The following is a 21220-nucleotide window of genomic DNA, read 5'->3' on the forward strand; positions in this document are numbered from 1 at the left end:
CAGAGCAAGCTACCGCCTGCAAACACATCCCTGGTGTGCCTCCCTCTCTCTGATGAGGTGACTGCCCTTGCTCCTGCAGCTTGGACAGGCAACTCCATCCTCCTCCGCTGGATCCCAACCATCCCGAGTCTCCCTCCCACATGACCTCCGTCCTTCCATCCACCAGCACAGACTCACCCCAGGGTGGTCATGGTGACAATGGTGTACCAAAAAGAGGCAGGGATGCTGGTGAACTTGCTGGCGGAGGAGCCCTTCTCGGCATAAAACATCACAGTGGCAAAGATGATGATGGCCATGGTGAGGGAGAAGAGGAGGAAGCCAAGTTCGGAGGCACAGCTCTTGAGCGTGTAGCCCAGGATCCGCAAGCCCTGGGAGTGGCGCGAGAACTTGAAGATCCTGAAGACGCGGAAGACCCGGAGGGTGACAAAGGCTCCGGACACGTCTTCGTTGTTGGTCATGACCAGGCCGATGTAGTAGGGCATGATGGCCACCACGTCGATGATGCTCATGACACTGCGGATGAAGCGGTAGCGGCTGGGTGCTGCGAAGAGCCGGAGCAGGTACTCCACGGTGAAGATCATGACACAGGCCGTGTCTAGGCAGAAGAAGGCCACCGAGTAGCGCTCTCCGCACGGCAGCTCCTTGCTCCCGGGCACCGTGCCACACGGCACCGTCTCCACCACGTTGGTGATGACTGACACGGCGATGAAGAAGCCCGTCACATAGTAGAAGACCAGGGCTAGCGTGCTGGTGTGCGGGTTCTCGAAGGCGCGCCACATGGTCTGGCGGAAGCTGAGTGAGGGCATGGACTCCTGGTTGTTCTCTGAGTCGTTGTCGTCCATGAGCCGCTCGGCGTTCTCCCTCTTGCGGTCCTTGTACTCCTCGTAGCAGCAGTCGCCGATGATCTCGGGGAGGATGCCGTAGAAGGCCAGCTCCTCGTCGTAGGCCGAGATGCACTCGTAGCGAGGGTAGTGCAGCTTCCCCGTGCGGTAGAAGTTGAGGACGCAGCGGAACACCTCCGGGTCCCGGTCGAAGAAGTACTCCTTGGTGTCCTCGTTGAAGAAGAACTCCTTCTCCGTGCTGCCCAGCAGCGTGTCGGGGTAGCGCTCCAGCGTGGTCCGCCAGGTCTGGAACCTCCGGCCGCTCACGTTGAGGACGATCAGTTCATCCTGCCGTTTGCTCTTGTCGGCGGGGGCGAGGGGCATGGGGCAGTTGGCCACCGGCATCCACCCGATGGCCGCCGCCCGCGCGAAGGGCAGCCAGGCCGCCACCCCCGCTGCCATGCTGCGTCCCCCTGCCCGGCCTGGCGCCGGCGTGGAGCTGGCTTCCGGACTCCTGGGAAGACAAAAGGGGAGAGCGGAGACCCCGGTGAGCGCCCGGCTGCTCCCGCCCGCAGAGCCAACAGGATGAAGGGAAGGGCAGCCACGCGGCGGCTCGGCAAGGGCGTCCAGGGCCGGTGGACAAACCCGGGCCCCTGCTGGGGGGCGGCCCCGGCTGCCGCTCCCGACGCGCAGGGCAGTAGGGCGGGCTGGCGCCACCAGGTGCTGTGGACGGCCCAGCACACCGTCGGGTCCCGCGAGGGCTCGGGAGCGTGGGAAGGAAGGGCCTTTTCGGAGGAAGGGGTGGGAAGGTGCGGGCAATAATCAGCTCCGAAAGGTTATGGCGTTATTACGAATTTAAATCGGGAGAGGGTAAATGAGTTCTCATTAAATGAATTTAAAAGTGGGATAAACACGCTAATTTTTATTTCACTCTTCACCCACCAGAGTAATCAGGGATGGGGGGTGGGTGAGGGAGAGTGGGTAAACACAGTGTCTGCTCCTCACTGGTGAGCAGAGGCTGGGCCTGCCCCATCCGGAAGGTTCTCCGAGACAGCAGGTGAAGATGGTGGGCCCGGAGTCCTATTCCCCAAGTCCCTGGTAGGGTGACACTCTCCGGGACCCCTGGCAGCCTGGCACCCATTCGTGCCCCTCGGGGCCAGGACAAGAGGCTGTGACGCCAGGCAGGGTTCCTTGCCCGCCCTGGAAAGCGGGTCTTGGGCTACTGGTTCACCTGCCTCCCTGTGCTGTCCCTCTGCTTCCCAGAGGAAGCCGATCCACACTCTGCCATCTCCAGATTCCTCGCCTCCCGTCTCCATCTGCCCACCATCCATCGCTCCCTTGGGTTATGTAACGACGCTCCTTCCCTGCCAGCCCCTTTCACCCTGCCCCACTCCACCCCCTGGAGGTTCCTCCAGGCCCGGGGCCACCTTGTCCCTTCCCCTGACAGTCTCCGAACCACATCGTGGACACACCTCCCCGTCACCTGCATGTTTGCTGGGGAACAATGGCTCGGAGAATTATTTTGGGCTTTGAGAAACAGATTTACCTTCCCAAATCTGGCTTTTTAAGGATGATACTGAAATGACTCTGAATCCCCAAATGTGTTACCATCTGTGGGAAGACATGTGGTGACACAGAAACACACGTAACAGCACCAGGAAATTGTTTGGGGTTGACACACTCATTTTCACTAATCCTAAACTGGCACATGGAACCAATCCTAACTCAGAATCATTTGGACCCTCAGGAGTTCAGTTGGCTTGACGGTATGTTTAACTGAATGAGGCAGAGGTTTGTCTGGTAAATGGGATTTGGTCTTCATCCTTCCCTATAAACCGGCTTCCTTCCTTTGCCTACCCACCCCTCGAGGCTTTCAGACCTCTACCTCATCTCGCTCCTGAGCTGCCACTGGACTTTCCCACCTGGATGCCTCTGAAGCCGGACAAGGTCAAACCGAACCCGCCTCCTTGCCCATCAGTCAACCTTTTGTTCACAGCTTCCCTCACCCCAGACCCGTCCCTTAGGCCATCTTCCTCATTGCTTCACCCAAGGAGTTGCCAAATAATGAGACGATAGCTCTGACTGCCCTCTTTCCCACCAGCCTGTTCACCTCGCGTCCCACCCATTGCTCCTGGTCCCCAGAAAGCCTTTCTGCTCAGGGCCCTCTCCCTACGGCCCAGTGCTGCTGGTGCTCAGTCCCACAACCTACAGAATCAGGTCCGAGCTCTGTGGCCCGGCAGGCCAGCATTGCCACCAACGGATCCTGGTGGACAGTTGCAGCCCGTGCCCATGCACCCCTACCAGCCTCAGCAGCAAGAGCAGAGTGGCTCATGAGGGGACCATGCAGGGCTCTGTTCCTGGACATGCTTCCTTCTGCAGGGAATCTCCTTCTCCTCCAGCCCTCCTGATCGCCCCCCATCCCCGTTCCTCAGCGTCTCTGCAATGCCCCCTTTTCTCGTCACCTTGAAATTCTCTCCTTCTTTGGGCTCATGGCATTTTGCCCCCTTCTCAGCACCTATCGCCCTCTGGGCTGGATCACAAGACACTTTCTACTTGTCTAATAATCCCCATCACTAACATTCATCGTGCGGTTCATCGGCACCAGGCACTGCACGGTCTCCCACGGATCATGTCATGTCACCCTCACGGCAACCTAGGAGGAAGCCTAGGAGTTGGCAGTCTGAGGTCAGAAAGGGAGGGACTGGAGATCCCACCTCAGGCAGCCTGACCCCTCTACCTGTGCCCTGAAGTGCCCTGAAGCATATGCTTCCTGACTTTCCTAGGTCTTCCAGTCCATAGAGGGACAGCAGCTGGTGTCAACAGAGGGCTGACTGTGTGCCAGGCACCGTACCGCAGGCGTCCATGGACCATCTCGGCCAACCCTGCTGGCAAGCCCAGGGGGTAGACACCACTGTCGTCCCCATTTTGCAGATGAAGAAGATTAACGAAGAGTTTGAACAACTGGCTGAAGGCAGAGATATTTAAGCCCAGGCCGTCTGTCTCCACGTGGAGGTGAAGGGTACAGCCCCGTTTCCCCCTCCCATAGGAAGTGCCTTAAGGCTAAAGGCCATGAGACCTCAAGTTTTACATGACAGCCCAGGAAGCAGCACAGTATGCATAAGGAGGTTCTCAGCCTGGGAACCCAGATTTTGTAGATGCCACTTGCATTCCACCGATTTTACTCCATGCCCCGTTAAGGGGGGGTCTCAAGGGTAGACGTCCTCTCTCCCAACAGTGAACCCCACGGACAGATCAGAATCAGAAGAACCCAACCGAAGTGCCTCTCACTCACTGTGCTCCCAGTCGGGCTTTTGCACAGAGCCCACCTCTGCCTCAGTTTCCTAATCTGCATTCTACGGAGAATACTCACAGGTGCCTCTGCTCCCTCATAAAGGGAGGGTGATTCAGATGCCGCAAAAGACAACAGAAATGACAATGACATTCCCTATAAATGTCATCACTCAGAGAACAGAAATACAGCACAAGCCTGATGAGCTCCTGATTATGGCACAAGAACAGGGGGATTGTTCATCCGCGACAGTGGGTGATCCACATGCCACTGATGGATTTGGGAGCATATCCTGTGCATTTTATATCTTTTTCAAGAAATTTACCCTGATAACTCCCATACTTCCTCTGGGCCACCAGGAGGATCTGCAGTCCCTTAACACACTCTGAGCTGGGTTTTCCGAGGAGCAAGGGAAGTCTGGCAAGCAAGCCAGCAACGTAAGCATCGGTCACAGATAATTCCAATTCACATTCAGTTAACATTTACTGAGTGCTGGCAATGCTCTGGGCACTGTGTTAGGCACTTTTACAGCAACAATTTAATTTATCCCTACAGAAAACTCTATGACTTGGACATTTCTGCCTATAAGTTTCAGGGAGGGAGCAGGGACTCAGAAAGAGTCCTTCAAAGTGACGGAATCCCATGGACTTAGGAGCTGATGATTTTCAAACAGACCTCTGACTGAGTCACTACCAAAAGGCTCTCCTGACCTATGTGTAGGTAGATATTTATATTCCTCATAGAAGAGAGCAGGATGCAGAGACTCCCCCTACGCCGGCCCAGGCAGTGAAAAGCATGAGGTCAGGAAGCCTTGCATTCCAGTTCCAACTCTTTCCTGAACTTGCGAGAGCAAGCCATCATTGGCCTCAGAATCCACATCTGTAAAATGAGAGAGCTAGACAAGGAAGTGACAGGGAGGCCTGTGGCTCAAAGGATTCCATTAGGATCCAGGCCATCAAGGCTATGGCTTGGGTCTCACTGAGACCTCCTCCTAACAGTTGCCCATGCAAAGCAGGAAGTATAGCGTCTGGGTTTGCTGCTGTGGGGACAGACTTAGCCCAAGCCTCATCTCAACAAGAGGCAGTTCTGGGAATTCCTGATGAGGCTGGTGCCCAGAACAGGGTGTGCAGCCCGCACTGCTCAGAACTCAAAGCTGGCAGAGGCGGGGTCTGCCCATAGAACCCCTGGCCTACTCCCTGCAGGGTAAAGGGGGCCAGGTTCCTGGACATGGGGCCCTGGACCTCTGACCCTTGACATCTTTGCTTTATCCCAGGTTGGAGTTCAGAGGGGCAGGACCTCGAGAGGGTTAGAGCAGCAAGGAGGAAGATCAGAGAGTGCTGAGCCCGGAGGTACCTTGTTAGCACCTGCTTAGGCTAGTTCCGCATCTCTGCACCCTGAGAGGGCAATGCCATTCCCCTTCCAATCTTCCAGGGCTGCTGTACCCTGACTCCCAAGCCTCCGTGGCTGGCCCAACCCCTGCCAAGCTGATTCCACCACTTTACCCTTTCCACCTCAGACCAAGCTCCTCTGCTCAAGGGCAATGAGTATTACAGATACTGCTTTTGGATGAATGATTGAGAGTCAGGGAAGGAAAAACAATCCTCTACCTACCTAAATGCTTCCAGTCCCAAGGCCAAACCAATCCAGGGCAGTCTTCCTAAAGAAGGCCAAGCAAAAGCCAGGCTGTCTCCAGAGGCTCAAGCCTGGTTCTCCTGGTAAAACGTACCTCAAAAGGAACAATTGCCCCACCACTACTTTCCCTCTCTCTCTCTGTCTCTCTCTGTCTCTCTCTCTCTCTCTGTGTGTGTGTGTAGGAGGGGTGATAGGGTTTGAAAGGGGAAGAAAAGTTTCCCTGCCTGATACCATGCCCAGGGCCATAGCAGCCTGCACACAACCCTGCAGACATGACCTGGCTTAAGCAGGGATTCTCCACAGCTCTCATGGCAGCGCTTGCCCCCGACAGGGATCAACATCTCTTGAAGCAGACCTGGGTATGAATTCCTGCAACAGGCACAAGAGTGCGGCCCCATTTCCAGCCAATGGCACTGCACACGCCTCAAATGCCAAGGTTTTACTAGGACGTGGACGCCTTACAAATGAAAAATCTGAAGCTATTTTTGCTTTTGGCAGAAGAGTTTGACAGTGGGAAAGATGGGGGTGGGGGGAGGCTGGGGAAGTGCCATTTAGAACAGGTGAGTGCTAAAATGACAAAGGCAAAAAACCCTAGAAGAGGAGGGAATGCATCTTCTCCTGCTGTAAGAAGTCAGCCCTATTAAACAGCTTCAATTTTGGAGGGAGAGGGCCGAAAGTCAGCAGAGTGACCAGAAGGCCTGTCCTGGGGGCTGACACCTAACCTGAGCCCAGGCACAGGGCAGCAAAAGTATCATGTCACCAAGGTCTGACCTTCAACGACCTCAGCGGAGTGCTGGGTGTGGAGAGTCTCTGGAAACTTTTTCCTTCCACAATTGTGCTTAGCCCGGAATGGGGCTGGTCCCGGGGGGAAGGGGAGGGTCCTGACAATGGGGTGGGGGTGGCAGGGCTTCTCAAGTGCCCACAGGGTTTGGGTGGACAGACATGCAACTGACAGGATGCAAGGCTGGGGATCTTTGGGGTGCAGGCCTGGCACGCACGCACACACACACACACAGATCCTCTTCTCCCACAGTGCCACTCCTAGGCTGGCCAGGGCACTTTCCTGAACTCCAGCAAAGGAAACAAGCTGCTAATCTTTCTTTTCCTGGGGGTCCCTTGTGGACTCACATTTTGTTGCCTTCAAGTAGCGACAGGGAAAAATAAGTACATCAATTGCCCTCTGTGTGCCAACATGTCCTCACGGGGAGATGTACACTCGCTTGGCACTGAATTCCTGCACGTCCTTTCTACAGACGTTAAATATCCAGGTTTCCTTGAACTAAGGGTAAACACGGCATACATTTAACCATCCGGCACATTCACGCACGATACCCACATGCACCGTATAGGAATCCCAGCCCCTTCTTACAAACAGGATTATCAGAAAGTTCGGGCAGTCTTTCTTCCGAAATACAACCGAGCCCTGTCTTGGCTTCAGGATCCCAGGTTCCGAAGCTCAGCCTGTTGCTGACATGCCAGGCTGTCCAGGGTAAAAGCAGAACCCCTTGGACTTGGTCCAAACGTCAACGCTAAGCAGGTGCAGGAGTTTAGTCTTTCCAGGTAACTCCTCGGCCCGGTCCCCTCGGCGCCCCAGCCCCGGTGGGTGTCAACACCTCGCCAAAGGGACTCTTTCGGGCCCCCTCCCCGGGGCCTCAGCGGCCCAGGCTTCCCCGGGAGACCTTTCCGGGAGCTCACGCGGTGGCAGCGGGCTGGGGCTGGGGCAGGACCCGCCGTGCAGGCCCCCGGCCTCCGGGCTGGAGAACTTCGCGGAGCGCCCCGAACTGCTCCCGGCGTCCGCCCTCAGCCATGTCTCCGGTGCCCCTCAACGGGGTGGGGGTGCCAGCGAGCCGTCGCCACCTGCCGCCAGGTCCGGGCTGCCCGCGGCACCCCGCGGAGGGCAGGCCAGTGGAAGGAGCGCGAGGCTCGCACCCCACCCAAGCCTCGCGTCGCCGCGCGGCCCGGCCCCGGCCCCGAGGCGGCTGCTCAGCCCGCGGGAGGGAACCGACGCCCCCGGCCGGCTGCCTGCTCCCCGCGGCGCCGGCCCCACCCGCAGTCCTTCCGGCGCCCCAGCGCCCACCCGCCCGGGCGCAGGAGTGGGAGGGCGCCGCGTGGGCAGCTGGAGCAACAGGCGTGGGAGCGGCGCTCCGTGCGCTTCCCGCTCCAGGAGGCTCGGTCGCGTCCCTCTTACCTTCGGCGGAGCGAGTGGCGGGCCCCGCACCCGCGCGCGAGGCAGCTGCGGCCGGAGCCGGAGCCGGAGCCGGGGCCGCGGAGGCGCCGAGCGCCCAGCAGCGCGGGGAAGCGCCCAGCAGCCGCCGCTCGCCGGCGAGGTCTCGCTCGCTCCCTCCCTGGCTCGGTCCGTCCGTGCGTCCCTCGCTCCGTGGGGCCGTGGGGCCCTGGGGCCCTCCCTCCCCCCTCCCTCCCTCCTGCGCCGCAGCTCCGGCCCCGGCTCCGCGGCGCGTCCCCTCCCCGCCGCCCGGCTCGCGGGCTCGCGGGCTGCCTCGCTCGCGCCCTGCCCCCGCCGCCGCCGGCGCCGCGCGGAGCGGAGCCCGGCGGGCCCCGGGCTGCCTGGCGAGGTCCCTTCCCCCGAGCGGGAGGCGCCGGGGCGCGGCGTGGGCGGGGTGCAGGGGAGGTCCGGGGGCGGCGGCGAGGCTGCGCCCTCCGCTCCCCGCCGCTCCCCGCCGCTCCCCGCCCGCCGGGCGGCTCCAGGCCAGGCCCGAGAGCGCGGGCCGCCAGGCAGCGGAGGCAGAGAGGAGGAGGACCTGGAGGCTCGCCGCGGGAGAGTGCCCGGGGCGAGGGCGTGTGACTCCCCGCGCGAGGGTGTGCGCGCGTGTGTGTGTGTGTGTGTGTGTGTGTGGAGGGGCGCGCGCGCGGGGGGCGGGGAGACGGGCAGAGCCTGGTGCGTCTCCGCGGGCGAGTGGAGGAATCCTAGGGTGTGCCTGGAGGTGGCGGCGCGTGCCGGCGCGGGCGGGCGCGGGGGTGAGCGCGGCAAGGTGAGCTCGGCTTGGGCGTGGGGGCGGAGCCCCGGGGGGCGCGAGTGCGAGCTGGGGGCGTATTGCGGGGGCCCGGGGAGAGGCGGCCCGGAGCGCCAGGGTGTGCGCGCGCGTTGGGGGGTGCTGTGGAGCTAGCTGGGTGTCTCCTTCTCACCGACTGTCCACGCGACACCATCTCTTGCTTGCGGCCGAGCCCCGCCACCTGGCGAGGCGGAGCCAACTCCGCGCAAGCTTCTCGGCGCCCCGGCTCCCGGCTCCGCGTGCCCCCAGGTGCCGGGGCTGCAGACCCCAAAGGGGCTCCCACTACCCTCATCCCGCGTAAGAGACGCTGTCCTCCCGGGGCGCGAGGGGCGAGACCCAAAGGTAGGGATTCACCTTCCCGCCCCACCACGTGCTCCCAGCATCCAGGTCCGAGAGTCCGGACGTAGGATGAAGCCTCAGCCTGAGCCCGCCCCATCGGCCCTTCGGTCCCTCCCCAAAGCCCACGGAGCCGCAGTGCCCGGCGCTCCGGCCCAGGCTGGAGAGCAGGCGGTCGGCATGTGGCCACAGGACCCGCGGATGGGGCCCGGAGGGGGGGGGCAGCCTCCCGCCCTCGGGCCGTGGCGCGCTGATCCTTCAGCCCGCGCGGTCCGTGCAGACGGGTGGCTCCGGCTCCCCCTGGTCTGCGGCCGCGGTACCAGGAACCCGGGATCTCGGCCCGCCCCCCGGGAAGCCAGGCGGCTCCGTGCCTCGGCTGGCCCAGCACACGGGCTCGGGCTCGAGCGATCGCAGCTCTGAGTGTGCAGAGGGTGTGCCCGAGACCGACGGCCAGGGGAGAGCAAAGTGCGCGGTGAAGGCGCCGGAGAGCCTCGCTGAATCGGGCGGGGGGCCTCAGGCTGGCGAGGACCTCCAGCCCTGTTCCAGGGTAAGGGGTCAGGGCCCGTCGTCGCGGGCTAGGCCGCTGTGGGCCCTCGGAAGCTGGAGCCCCTCTTTCACTCCTCCCTCCCACTCTCCCCAAAGCCCCCCTCCGTGTGTCAGTCTGAAAGGTGTACAATTGGCCCTTCAAGAGTGGGCGTGGGATCCCATCAGCATTTGCCGGGAGTCCCAGAGCCGGTGGGATTTGCACACAGTAATAATGATTAACAACACTGCCACTCCCTGGCAGACTGGGGAAGAATTCAGGGAAGGCCCTGGCACTGCTCCCACCATCCTCCTCCCTTCCCTCTAGGGAAGAGCTAATTTTCGCCAACTGCAAGCCTCCGTTGCTAGGACCCCTGGGAGGGCCCCAGACTCTGGGGGGAGGGGGTTCCAGGGAGGGGCATTTTCCTTCAGTCTTCCACCCTTTGGCCCACTGGGGAGAGTTAAAACCTCCTATTTTATTTCTGTCTGCGTCTGAATTCTCGTACCTTCCCACCTTTGTTTTGCATCTGTCAGCCAGCTTTCAGGGCTGGGTCTGCCCCAAGCAGAGGCTTCCTGGAACCCTTAGCTGGGGGCATCCTTCCTCTTCCAGAGAGGTCAACTGACCTCTCCCACACCTTCTAAGTCCTATTTGAGGACAGGACACTGATTCGTAGGCTCCCCTCCCACCTGCACCCCCCACACCCGGCCCTGTTCCTCCTAGGTTTCCAGCCCATCATTCAAGAGAAGTAGCTCTCCAGAGGATCTAGAGGGAAATATGAAAAGACTTGAATTTCTAGTCTAGGCCAGTATGGTTTTTATTTACCTGCCCTTCTCACAAGCAGGTGACCTGGAAAACATAAGAGAGCAAGAGATGGGCAGATGGGAAGCTCCGTGACTCCTGCAGCTGGAGGAGCCCCTGGAGATGCTGACCCACCCACCGGCTGCCACCCTCCTTCGCATCTTCCCAGCACTGCCTGGCCTCCCTTTTCCCCCTCTCTGCCTCTGGCCTGGCCTGGCCGGGATTTTCACTTGCTTTTCCCCCATGACACGGCCGCCTTTCTTTTAACTCTCAGCTTCTATTTAAAAAGCTAATTTGGGAGCTTGTCCATGCTCCCAATTCAGACATTTTAAATAGGAACTGAAAGTCAGGAGCTGCCAGGGCACTAGATTTCCTTCCCTTGCCACCAGCACAGCTAAGGCGTGTGTTCAGTCACTCTGCTGGCCCTCACCGTGTGTGTATGCGCACACGCACGCACGTGCGTGCATACATAGGTGTGTGTGTGTGTGAGAACGTGAGCTAGCTAGTGAGAGGGTGCACCGAGTGTCTTTCAAGCTATCTTTTCTATATGAAGACGATGCTCCCGTGAATGTCTGTTCTCTGTGTCTGTGTGTCCTTCCTAAGCTGTGCACACAGGAAGATTCTTCTTGAGTCCCATGGTTCTGGCCATGCATGCAGAGGTGCTGCCATGCACAAGCTTTTGGGCATCAACTGAGCTATTCTTTAGTAACTGAAGTGAAACCCAAATTGAGACATGGAAATCATAGCCATAAATAAACCCATTCTATCAATGGGAAAACTGAAGGCGGTTGATGCATAGGGACATATCCTAGGACACACACTTAGAGGGAAACTCTGAACCCTCCCTTTCTCCATTCCCCAAGGCTGCTGGTCATTTGCTCTTCTGAGAATAGAGTGGCCCCCTCAATCAGATAAGATCTGCCCTAAAAGGACACTCCTGACCTGGCTCTGTTGGCCTCTCCAGTGCTTGCCATCGCAGGCTGGGCATGGGGGCAAGTGTTCAGTGCATCCAGGCTGGAGTTGTACCCTCTGAGTCTTTTTTCAGGGTGCAGTTGAGGAATTTCAAAGCTTGTGCTGCCTAGGCTTTCTTTCCTTTTCCAAGGTGAAGCAGGTGGTGGCATTGTAAATGCTAAGGAGCTTTTCCCCAGGCCCAGAAGGTCAGGGGTTCACCTGCTGGGCAGGAGTCCACATTGTTTGGCTGGGCCAGCCTGTGCTAGCCAACATTGGTGGACCAGATGGCTGAACTCACAACCATCAGACGCCCCTGGTCCCTTCCCAAGGGAGTGAGGGAAACCCACACTTCCTGCAACCCTAACCCCATTAGGGAGGCCAGTAGTTAGTTGCCTGGGTGCCATTTCCTTAGTCAAAATGCTTAGAGCGGTGGTGACAAATGAGAAGTCATCAAAATTGGTAGGCTCCAGTGGATCTTTCAAAAGTCAGGCTTTCCAGAACTTCACCAGCCTGACACCTGCTCCAATCCAGGCAGATCCTGGGGAGTCACAGCCATAGTAGGGGGGCTCGCTGCTCATCAAGCAAGAGTAAGAGACTGGGTGAAGGAAAGGGGAGAAGAGAAGAAGTGGTGGGGGGGGGGGAGGGAAGAGCAAGTCTGAGAAGCAAATACTAGCCACTGGAAGGAAGGAAAACACCCAAATCATTTGCTCAGGTTCTTGGTGGAGCCCATTTGAATGAGGGCAGGGGAGGCTGAAGGTGCGGCCCCTGGGTGTGCTATGACTCTTTTCTTCTCTGGTGGTTCCGTTTGCTTGGAGACTGATGTCTCCTTGTTCTTGACTTCTCTGTCTGCCCTTTTCCCTAAGGAGTTGATGGAAGCCTCTGGTTTCAAGCTCGTTCAGGTGCTGATAATCCTCTCCACCCCCATCTCCTGGGCGTCTCTGTCTATGTACACCCTGTCATCTTGCCAGCCTCCTTCAACCTTCTGCAATAGATCATTTCCTCTAAAATGCCCTCTTCTGACCATGACACCTCCCCTCATTTCCTTTCTGGTCTTCCCTCCTTCCACTCACACACCTCTCTTTCCGGCACATAGACCTTTCCTCTGTTTCCACACCAAATCATGTCCTTTCACCCCCTCGTGCCTTTGTACATGCTGTACATTTGTACATTTCTGTCCTCCACAAATGCCTTCCACAACTTCTTATTTCCTCCCATCTTGCTAGCGAACATCCACTCAGCCAGGTACCTTCAGTACCCAGCCCAAAGATCACCTAAGACTTACTGGTAAAGTACGCCCTGACACCCCAGGAGGAGCTAGTGGTTGCCCACTTGGGCAAACATGATCATCTCACATTTCCTTAGTTGTTTGCAAGACGGTGTCCTGCTCTAGCTTTAGGCCGTTTAAGGCAGGGACTATGTCTTCACCATCTCCGAATATGCTAGCTCAATGCCTGGCACATTGCAGAGACTCAATACATTTACATTAGGATTATTTTTACTTTCATTCGTGTGGCTCCCTTGACTGTGTGTCACTGAGAATATGTGATCAATCTGTCAACTGGTCAGCCTCCAGGTCTTAATTGATCTTTAGCACTGGTGTGAGGACAGAGAGAGAGGTTCAGGGTATTCAATATTTGGTTGATCCTAGATGAAAAGAGCCCCAAAGCCCCCCTTCTCCAGCCTTTTAGAATCTACAAAGTGAGCCTCGGTCAATGCTGCCTGCAGAGACTTGGCCAGTGTTCTCTTGAACCAGATTGGTTTTCAGAGAACTCTTTTCTTCTGTTCTGGAGGAATAGCACCTCCTCGGGAAGAGCCAGGCTGCTGACGGAAGATGGGAATGGTATCTGGTTGTCTGTAGCTGTGATGAGACTCACTGTAAGAAGTGGCCTGGGGGCTTGTCAAACCCCATTAACCAAAACCCTGGCTTGGCTCAAGGAGAGGCCAAGACCAAAACTTGCTGGGTTTTAATTAGAAAATTGTCTGAAAACCTTATCAGCAAACCTGGAACAGTGAAGACTTAGTGATGAGGACATGGCCTCAGGACAGACCTGGCTTCAAATCTTGATTCTAACGAGCTGTGTGACTTTGGGCAAATCACTCTACTTCTCTGATCCTCGGTTCCCTCACCTATTAAGTGGACCATAATGATGGTATCCACTCATAGGACTACCGAGGATTGACTTAAACAATGTATATAACATCTCGTGCAGTTACAAATAAAACTGTTGGCTGTTGCCATAATATTATATATAACCGCATTTACATGTGTTTAAAACTAGCTTTTAAGTCTTGGGCACAGCCGGGTACAGTGCTTGTTTGTGAAGATTAGACAGGTCACTCAAGTTCTTCCCATGTAGTTATTGTTCATACCGAGACCTTAGAAAATGTGTGGAATCAGAAAACTTTGTCCCCAGACCCTTTTATCTATTGGCTCCTCTGCAATCTGTGGCACCGCATTTGTGCAGCCCTGAGCTTCACATGCCTGTGTACCTCCATTCCCTCCTCCTCAGCAAAACCTGATAAAACCATTTAAACTAAAGTGTGACTACCCTGCCCAGAGATACAGTATTCACTTTTTAATAGGATACAGCCTTAAATCAAGGCAATGAAAGAGAGTCGGTGGGATTTCAGATGTCCATCAGAATAATGAGGGATGTTTGTGGGGGGTGGTGGGGAGAAGGACAGGAGGCTCCTCCCAACTCCACAGACTCACTGTCCACTCATGATACCGGCCCTATTAATGCAACTGTAAACAACGCAGTATTTCTGTATTCTATCTCGGCATTCTGAAGCTAGAAAGTCAAGTTTCCAGACTTTGCAAAAGTGTTCTAATAAGGGGATTTGTGTACCAACTCTTTATATGAACCTTCTCTTGGTAAACAGACACGGCTCATGCATCCCAAGTCCCCTCCAGCTCTGCACATTTATGATACTCATACTCAAATGCATTTTTTTCCTTCAGAGCTTAAGAGCGGGGTTGGGTATTTCTGCCTCACTGGGTTTATGGGAGACCCAGCTGCAAAATCATTCATTGCTTTGGTGAGAAAAATAAACAATGACAGTCCAGCTTTTGTCCCCATACCGCAATGTCATATGAAGTTTCTGGACTTCTCTGCAAATGTTGTTTAAAAAGGATCCTCATGGTCCTCAAAAAATTCTTTAGTGTGGAAATTTATAAACATACACAAGAAGAGATCATTGTGTGACATGCCCCCCCCCATGAACCCATCACTTAGCTCTGACAAGTGCCAACTTAAGACCAATCATGTTTTATCTATACCCCTATTCACCCTCATCCCGCAATAATTTTGAAGCAAATTTCACTTACAGATGAAATATAATTCTTCCTACCTTCCTACCTTCCTCCAAAGATGCCAAGAAGACTTGACCAATACCTGCATCTGTGCCCCAGGGTTAGTCTCTGAGTTAGGCAAGCTCAAGGGCTTAATAAATTCTGTCCAAAGTCTGTCCTGCTCCTTGGGGAGAAAGGGGCATACATAGAATGGCATACAGAGGTGCTGCCATGCACAAGCTTTTGGGCATCAACTGAGCTACTCCTCAGTAACTGAAGTGAGACCCAAATTAAGAGGTGGAAATCATAGCCATAAATCCCAACTGACCTCAGCATTTTTCACAAGGGTTATTTTGTTTACTCTTTACCAATTCTCATTATCCATTTTACAGATAAGAAAATTAAGCCCAAGGTCACACAGCTAATAGACACCTGTGGCAGAACCTGATGAGATGCTAATCAAGCTTAGTTCCTCTTTCCTGGGCATGGCTAGATTACATTTCCCAGGCTCCCTTGCAGTTAGGTTTGGCCATGTGACTGAGTTCTGGCCAAGGTAATATAAGCCAGTCCCCTAGAAAAATATCCAGGGCAATCCTACATGCTGTCTTTCTCTCTCCATATGCTGGCTAAATGGAGAGAATTTCGAGGAGCTAGCAGAGGATAGAGCCACAAGAAGGAAGGAGCCTGGATCACTATGAGGAACAGAGACTTCCCCTCACCTTCAATGGACTATGAAATGAGTGAAAAAAACAACTTTTATTCTGTTAAGCCACTGAAATATGGGTGATGTGTGTTAAAGTAGTGAGCCTCGATAGGATTTAAACCCTACGTCTGATGAAGCCAGTGTTCAAAGTCTTGCCCTACACCACACTGCCTCCAGGCACAAGAAATAAGAATATCCTACATGCTCAGCATTTGATAGAACTGTCTGCAAGGACCTCACATCTTTGATTGGTGCTCTCTGATATGGTAGCCACTAACCATGGAGGGCTATAAAAATTAAAATTTAAAAATCTGTTTCTTAATGACACTGGATACATTTGAGTATTCAGTAGCCCCGTGTGACTAAATGCCCACCACATTGGATGGTACAGAGAGAGAACATTCCTGTCCCCACAGAAAGTTTCGTTAGATAGTCTGTCTTATGTAGACCTGACATTTGCAATGTACCTCTCCCCAAACCCCCACAGAAAAGCTGGGAGTGCAGCTCATGAGAGGACAGAGGGTAGTCCTCAGGCATAAGAGGCCCTTCCCCTCGCACAGCCAAGGGCAGGTCACCTAAAATGTACCACGTGTAATACGGAGTATTTTGCATTGCTCTACTTGGGGAGCAGCCAACGTGAGGACACTCAGAACTTCTGCTGTCCCCCTAAAAGCAAGAAATAAACCTCACATATAAAAGCTACCCTCCCCGTACTGCTCAGAGGTAAAAGGACATTTTTATCATCAGAGACAGGAACTTGAAAGGCAAGAAAGCTAGAGAAACAAATCTTGTGACTTTTTTACTAATCTACTACCTCAGTCCAAATTCCACTTAGAATTCCTTACTAATTAAGGCTCCCAAACATCTGTTTCCTTTATCCTGTCAATTAATTCCTCACAGATTTGTTGTCTCTGTCTGCAAAATAGACTGTCTGCCTTGGTCATTTCTTCAGGCTTCAAGTTTATTATTAATAAAACTTTGGGGCTTTTTCCTCCTGTAGTCTATTGCATGATTCCATTCCTAGTCCCCACTGGAAAACCTTGACCATAGAGTAAGGATTTTTCCTTCCGTTACCTCTCACCCCGACTGGGGGTCTTTGTGCCTGCCTCCTCCCGTTAACTCCCCAGCCGGGTGGCCCTCCTGAACTCAGGGCCACAGGCTTTGACACAACTTCCTCTGACAGAATGAGCCCTACCTGCTTCGCTGGACCATGTCTCCTGAGAGCAGGAGCCACATCTCGTTCTCACCTCAGCACCTGGGCAGAGGACCTAGGGCTATGCTTCCTGGTCACAGCTCCAGATAGGCAGGGAGTCTTCAAGAACTAGAAGTCCCAGCAAGGAGGCCAAGCGCACCAGTCCATTTCCCATGGCCAGAGTCATCTTTTCAAAACACAAATCCAACCACATTGCCCTTCTGTAAATCCCCTAAATCCCCATCGCCCTCACAGTTAAGTAGACATATCTTACTTACATGTCTCGTGTTGTTATCAAATCTTCACTTCTTCTGTTTCCCCACTTTTCTGCTCCTGGAGCCCTTAAGTCTGGGTTTCTGCCATGTGGAAAGTGCTGCAGTTCTCTGAATGCCCAGCTTTCTCTTACTCCTGAGTGTTCACTCAGGCTGTTCCTTCCACAAGAACTCTATCCCTCCTCCCCCCTCTGCCTAGCTATGCCTACTTGTCCTTCTAAGCTTGGAAACACTTCCCAGGGAGGCCTGACTGCCTCTCAGCCTGGGACTGTCCCCTCACTCCATCTGCTACCTCCTGGCCCTGACTTGCAGCCATAGGACTTTCTGTACTTCCAGGTTTCCTCTGGGAATGGGAAGGAAGTGCTTCAGCTGCTTTAGCCATCAGTAGAGACTGTCCTGTAGAACTTCTTTCCAAGAGATTGACACTTCTGAATCTCTCTAAATTATGAAACTCCCTCCTGTCAACATGCACACACACACACACACACAAACATAAGCGCATAAAGGTTTTCCATCCTTTTGATTCCTCTACAGAGTCACCAGGGAGACCAGTGGAGCCCTGTAAATCTCTCACAAGTGGCGATGCTGAGAGACCTCTGCTTATTGATCCCAACCAGCCACTCAGAAGAGATGCCACCAAATCTGTGGAACATGCTCCCCTCGCCCACCTGCCACAGTCTCATCCCCTAAAAGGGGGGCCTGATATGCAGACTGGGGTGTGGCAGTCACAGTCCAAGCCGGTGCCAAGATGCACCACCATGGGTCTTCACCTCACTGGATTATTTTTATGGGGATCAGAGCAGATAGAGGCAGCGGACTCCAACTCCAGAGGCCACATCACAATACATTGCCATGGTGACTCTTCTATGGTTTGTAACTAGTAAATCAAATCTATTGAACAATACATTTACTGAAAATTTAGGAAGCAGTTCTTCCATTTTTTAAGTGTATGTGTTAAATCATGTCCAGGGTCATAAAGAACGGAGATGGCTAGGCTCAGCCGGGGAAGCAAGCACACCCTAAAAGAAGTCAGTAAATTTCGCGTTCTTGCTGATGAGAGTGAATACCCTCCCCAGGCTCTCTGGGGTGCTTCCCCACCCAGGTGGGCTGGCATCCTTGAAGTGGTAAGCACGGGCCATCCTAACTAATGCCTCAGTCAGTTTTGCAAATACAGGCTCCATGTTTGTGGCTCCCTCTTTGCCTAGGGTTCCTGGGGTGCATGAGAGGAAACACAGCACAGCGTTCTCAGTGAGCTGCAGCGCTGCTTGTGGGAACGAGAGGCCTGGGGAGGGGGCAGTGATGGGTTGTTTTTCCCTAGGAAGATTCTTTTCACTTCCATCTCCTTAAATACTACTTCGAGGTGGATTGAAGTGTCTGCTCCAGGTACATCTTGTCTCACTGCATCTTGGTCCCACCTGAATACTAACAGGGGCGCCCTAGCCCAGAGCTTGGCATTCAGTAAACATTGTAATTGAACTGATAGGTATTCATCCACTAACACTAGTTCAATAAGCCCTTATTAAACCATTCGTTCACTTAACACATACTTATTGAATGTGCACTAATTGCTGTGCTGGGCATATGGTGGTGAACAAGATAGACATGGGCCCTGCCTTCTTTAGAGCTCAGAGCTTCACGAGTAAGACAGACACTGGATGTGTGCTCTGCACTCATGTTTAGGCTTGCCAGACCTCTTCTGGGGGTCAGTAAAGCCCAAGCAGGGAAGGGAAGCTAGATTTACAAATTCTCAAAACAATCTCATGAGGTAGATCTATTTTTAATCCCATTTCCGATGAAGTATTGGAGACAAGCATCACATAGCTACATAGTGACGGAGCTAGGATGCCTGAAAGGGCTGTGCCTGGAGAGCCAGAGGAGCACAAGGAGGAGGCACTTGGTCCAGCCCGTGGTGTCGGGGAAGATGTTCTGGGGGCGATAACACCTGAGCTGAGTCTAGAAAGAGGACAAGGAAGCAGACAAATAACAGTGACTGAGGGGATGAAGGGCACATCAAGAGGCAGAGACATCAGGATAGGAATAAGCTCAGTGTGTGCCAGGGATGCAAGGCTGGAGTTATGGCACGGCAGGGGTTCGGGGGGAGAAGCCAGGTCACGGAGCTGGACTCTGCCCCACAGACCACGAAGAGCCACCGGGAGGCTCTGGGCAGTTGCATGGTGCAGGCAGATCTATGTTAGAAAAACCCACTCTGGCCCAGTGGTGTGGAGGATGGATTTGAGGAGGACCAGATGGGAAGCAGGGAGACCAATTAGCAGGCTATTGTGGTATTCCAGGAGACAGATAAAAGCCTCTGCTAGGGCAGCAGGGGTGGATGGGCAAAAGGGAGCACAGAAGAAATAGGTTGGAGGGAAAAATCATCATGACTCTTGGCTGCTTGGGCATGGAACCACAGAAGAGGGTCCCAGGTCAGGCCATGCTGTCTGGCCACGGGGACATACATATCTAGGACTGGGGACTGCAAAGCCCACCCATCTGGGGGTGCAGGTGCAGCCCTGCGAGGAGGGAAGGCTGGTCATGGTTCTCTCCAGGGGCTCTTTCAAGACAGAGCTGTTTATGCTGGGCTGGAGGAAGCTGTCAGCTGGGGACATCCAAGACCGGTGAGCAATGCAAACCTTCAGAAACAGGCTGGCATTTCCTTAAAAGAAGCTCACAGTTCCTTTGGTTGTAGGGGAGTGAATTTTCAAAATAAGGCTGACACCATCTCAGCATAGCAGGCCACAATAGCTCGAGGCTTCCAGAGCTACTGACATCTTGGGAGACAAGAGGAGAAATTGACTGTTGGGTCTCATCCCCCTGCCATGCTTGTCCCCATCCCCTTATTGTCCCCGACACTCAGGCACATTCAGGCACACACACGCAGGCGTGCATGCGCTTCAGCATCCCTAAACTTCTCACCTCCCCCAGACACACCAGACCCTTTCACACTCCCTCTTTGCACCTGCTGTTCTCTCTGCCTGCAGAGTCCTTCCTCCTTCTCCACTGGGCAAAATGTGTTCCTTCTTCCAGCCCAGTACAGATGCTGGTCCTCTCTGACATGCAGCCCCACTGCCCCGAGCATCCTCACCACAGTTCCCCCTGTCAAATGGCACTTCGTGGTATGTTGCTCTGAGCTCTTCCTTCACCTCCAAGCTCGACTCCTGAATCTTATTCATCTCGGCTTCCCTGGCAGCTGCACAACATCTGACCATCACCAGTGTTCAAAAACTGTTTCTGGAAGGAATGAACGCAGCCCCACAGCCCTTGTAGGTAAACCAGACCCACCATCTCCAGCCCAGGTCCCAAGTTCTTCACATCCTTGAAGAGGATCACCTGTGCCCTCCATGTACTCATATGCTGCCTGAGAAGTGAAGCCCATACAGGCACACACACACACACACACACACACACACACACACACAGGAGATGAGAGTAGCAAAGTCTGTGCCTCCATTTGCCCTCAGTTCTACATGAGCTGGTCTATCATTGGAGCAGTTCTAATAAATCATCCTTTATTTTGATCCCCATTTTAGAGATGAATGTTCCCCCCTTAGGAAAAGCAAAAACTTTTGGGGGTGCTGAGGATCACAGATTTGTTTAACATCTTTGGGGCAAATAAGATTCTCCATGCTGACCCCAGTTGGCAGGTCCAGATGAAGCCCCCAGAAAGCAAGGCCTTCAGTCTTTTGCTGGGTGGGCTGTGCAATCCCCCTGGGATTCTGATGGGCTTCTGGAGTAGGAGGGGACTGACTACCATGACCCAGCTTGTCAGCCTCCTGGGAATCTTCTCTGCCTCCCCACTCAGGCTGAGCCCCTCTACCTGTCAAAGGTGGTGCTCATAGCAGAGAAATAGACAAGGGTCAGGGGGGCTGGAGTTGCCATCATCACCATCATCATCACCATTACCAACACCATCACCATCATCATCACCATCATCATCACCATCACCATCACCATCACCATCATCATGGAATTAATAATGAGAGCAGTGACACAGTGACAACGGACTCTTGCCTGGCATTTCGTATATGCAGACTGTTGTGCTGAGGCCTTGTATCCATTCTTATTTTTAAGCCCTTATAGCACTCTAAGGAAACAGATCACCATCTATCAGATGAGAAAAACCAAGGCCAAGAAACATTCATCAACTTGCTCAAGATCACGAGCAGAACTGGAATTTGAAACCAAACAGTCTGCCCCAGAGCTCCTGCTCTTAAAGGCCACTCTGCAGAGAGGTTGCAGAAAGCAGACCAGTACCCTGCCGTCCATGGAAGGACACAGGAAAGAATGAGAGGCCAGCAACCCCTGCTCATTGCTTTAACTCCCACACCTTTTCTAGGCCTTTCCAGCTCTAGGAAGGGATGGGTATCTGCTCTTCGACAGGTTAGAGCCCTGGGAATCCCAGA

The 21220-nt window shown here is 54.3% G+C and overlaps 1 protein-coding gene and 1 long non-coding RNA gene across 5 annotated transcripts in view; one reads left to right on the top strand and one right to left on the bottom strand.

Moving 5' to 3' along the window:
• Positions 1–8040, bottom strand: part of KCND3 (potassium voltage-gated channel subfamily D member 3) — a 201318-nt gene extending 193278 nt beyond the window's left edge. Inside the window, exons 1-2 of one of the 4 annotated variants that reach the window (XM_072768992.1) lie at positions 7931–8040; positions 178–1335 (exon numbers count right to left, since the gene is read on the bottom strand). In XM_072768992.1, the coding sequence (XP_072625093.1) occupies positions 178–1283 (1106 nt within the window). In that variant the 5' untranslated portion in view covers positions 1284–1335; positions 7931–8040. The remainder of the gene's footprint in view (positions 1–177; positions 1336–7930) is intronic. The other 3 variants (XM_072768991.1, XM_072768995.1, XM_072768994.1) reach the window with 3 other exon arrangements.
• Positions 8041–8619: 579 nt separating this feature from the next.
• LOC140600845 (uncharacterized) overlaps positions 8620–21220 on the top strand; it is a 61864-nt gene continuing 49263 nt past the window's right edge. Inside the window, exon 1 of the long non-coding RNA XR_012003985.1 lies at positions 8620–8732. This is a non-coding gene — a long non-coding RNA (uncharacterized lncRNA). The remainder of the gene's footprint in view (positions 8733–21220) is intronic.

This window comes from Canis lupus, chromosome 12 (assembly GCF_048164855.1).
Source record: "Canis lupus baileyi chromosome 12, mCanLup2.hap1, whole genome shotgun sequence".
Lineage (NCBI taxonomy): Eukaryota > Metazoa > Chordata > Mammalia > Carnivora > Canidae > Canis > Canis lupus.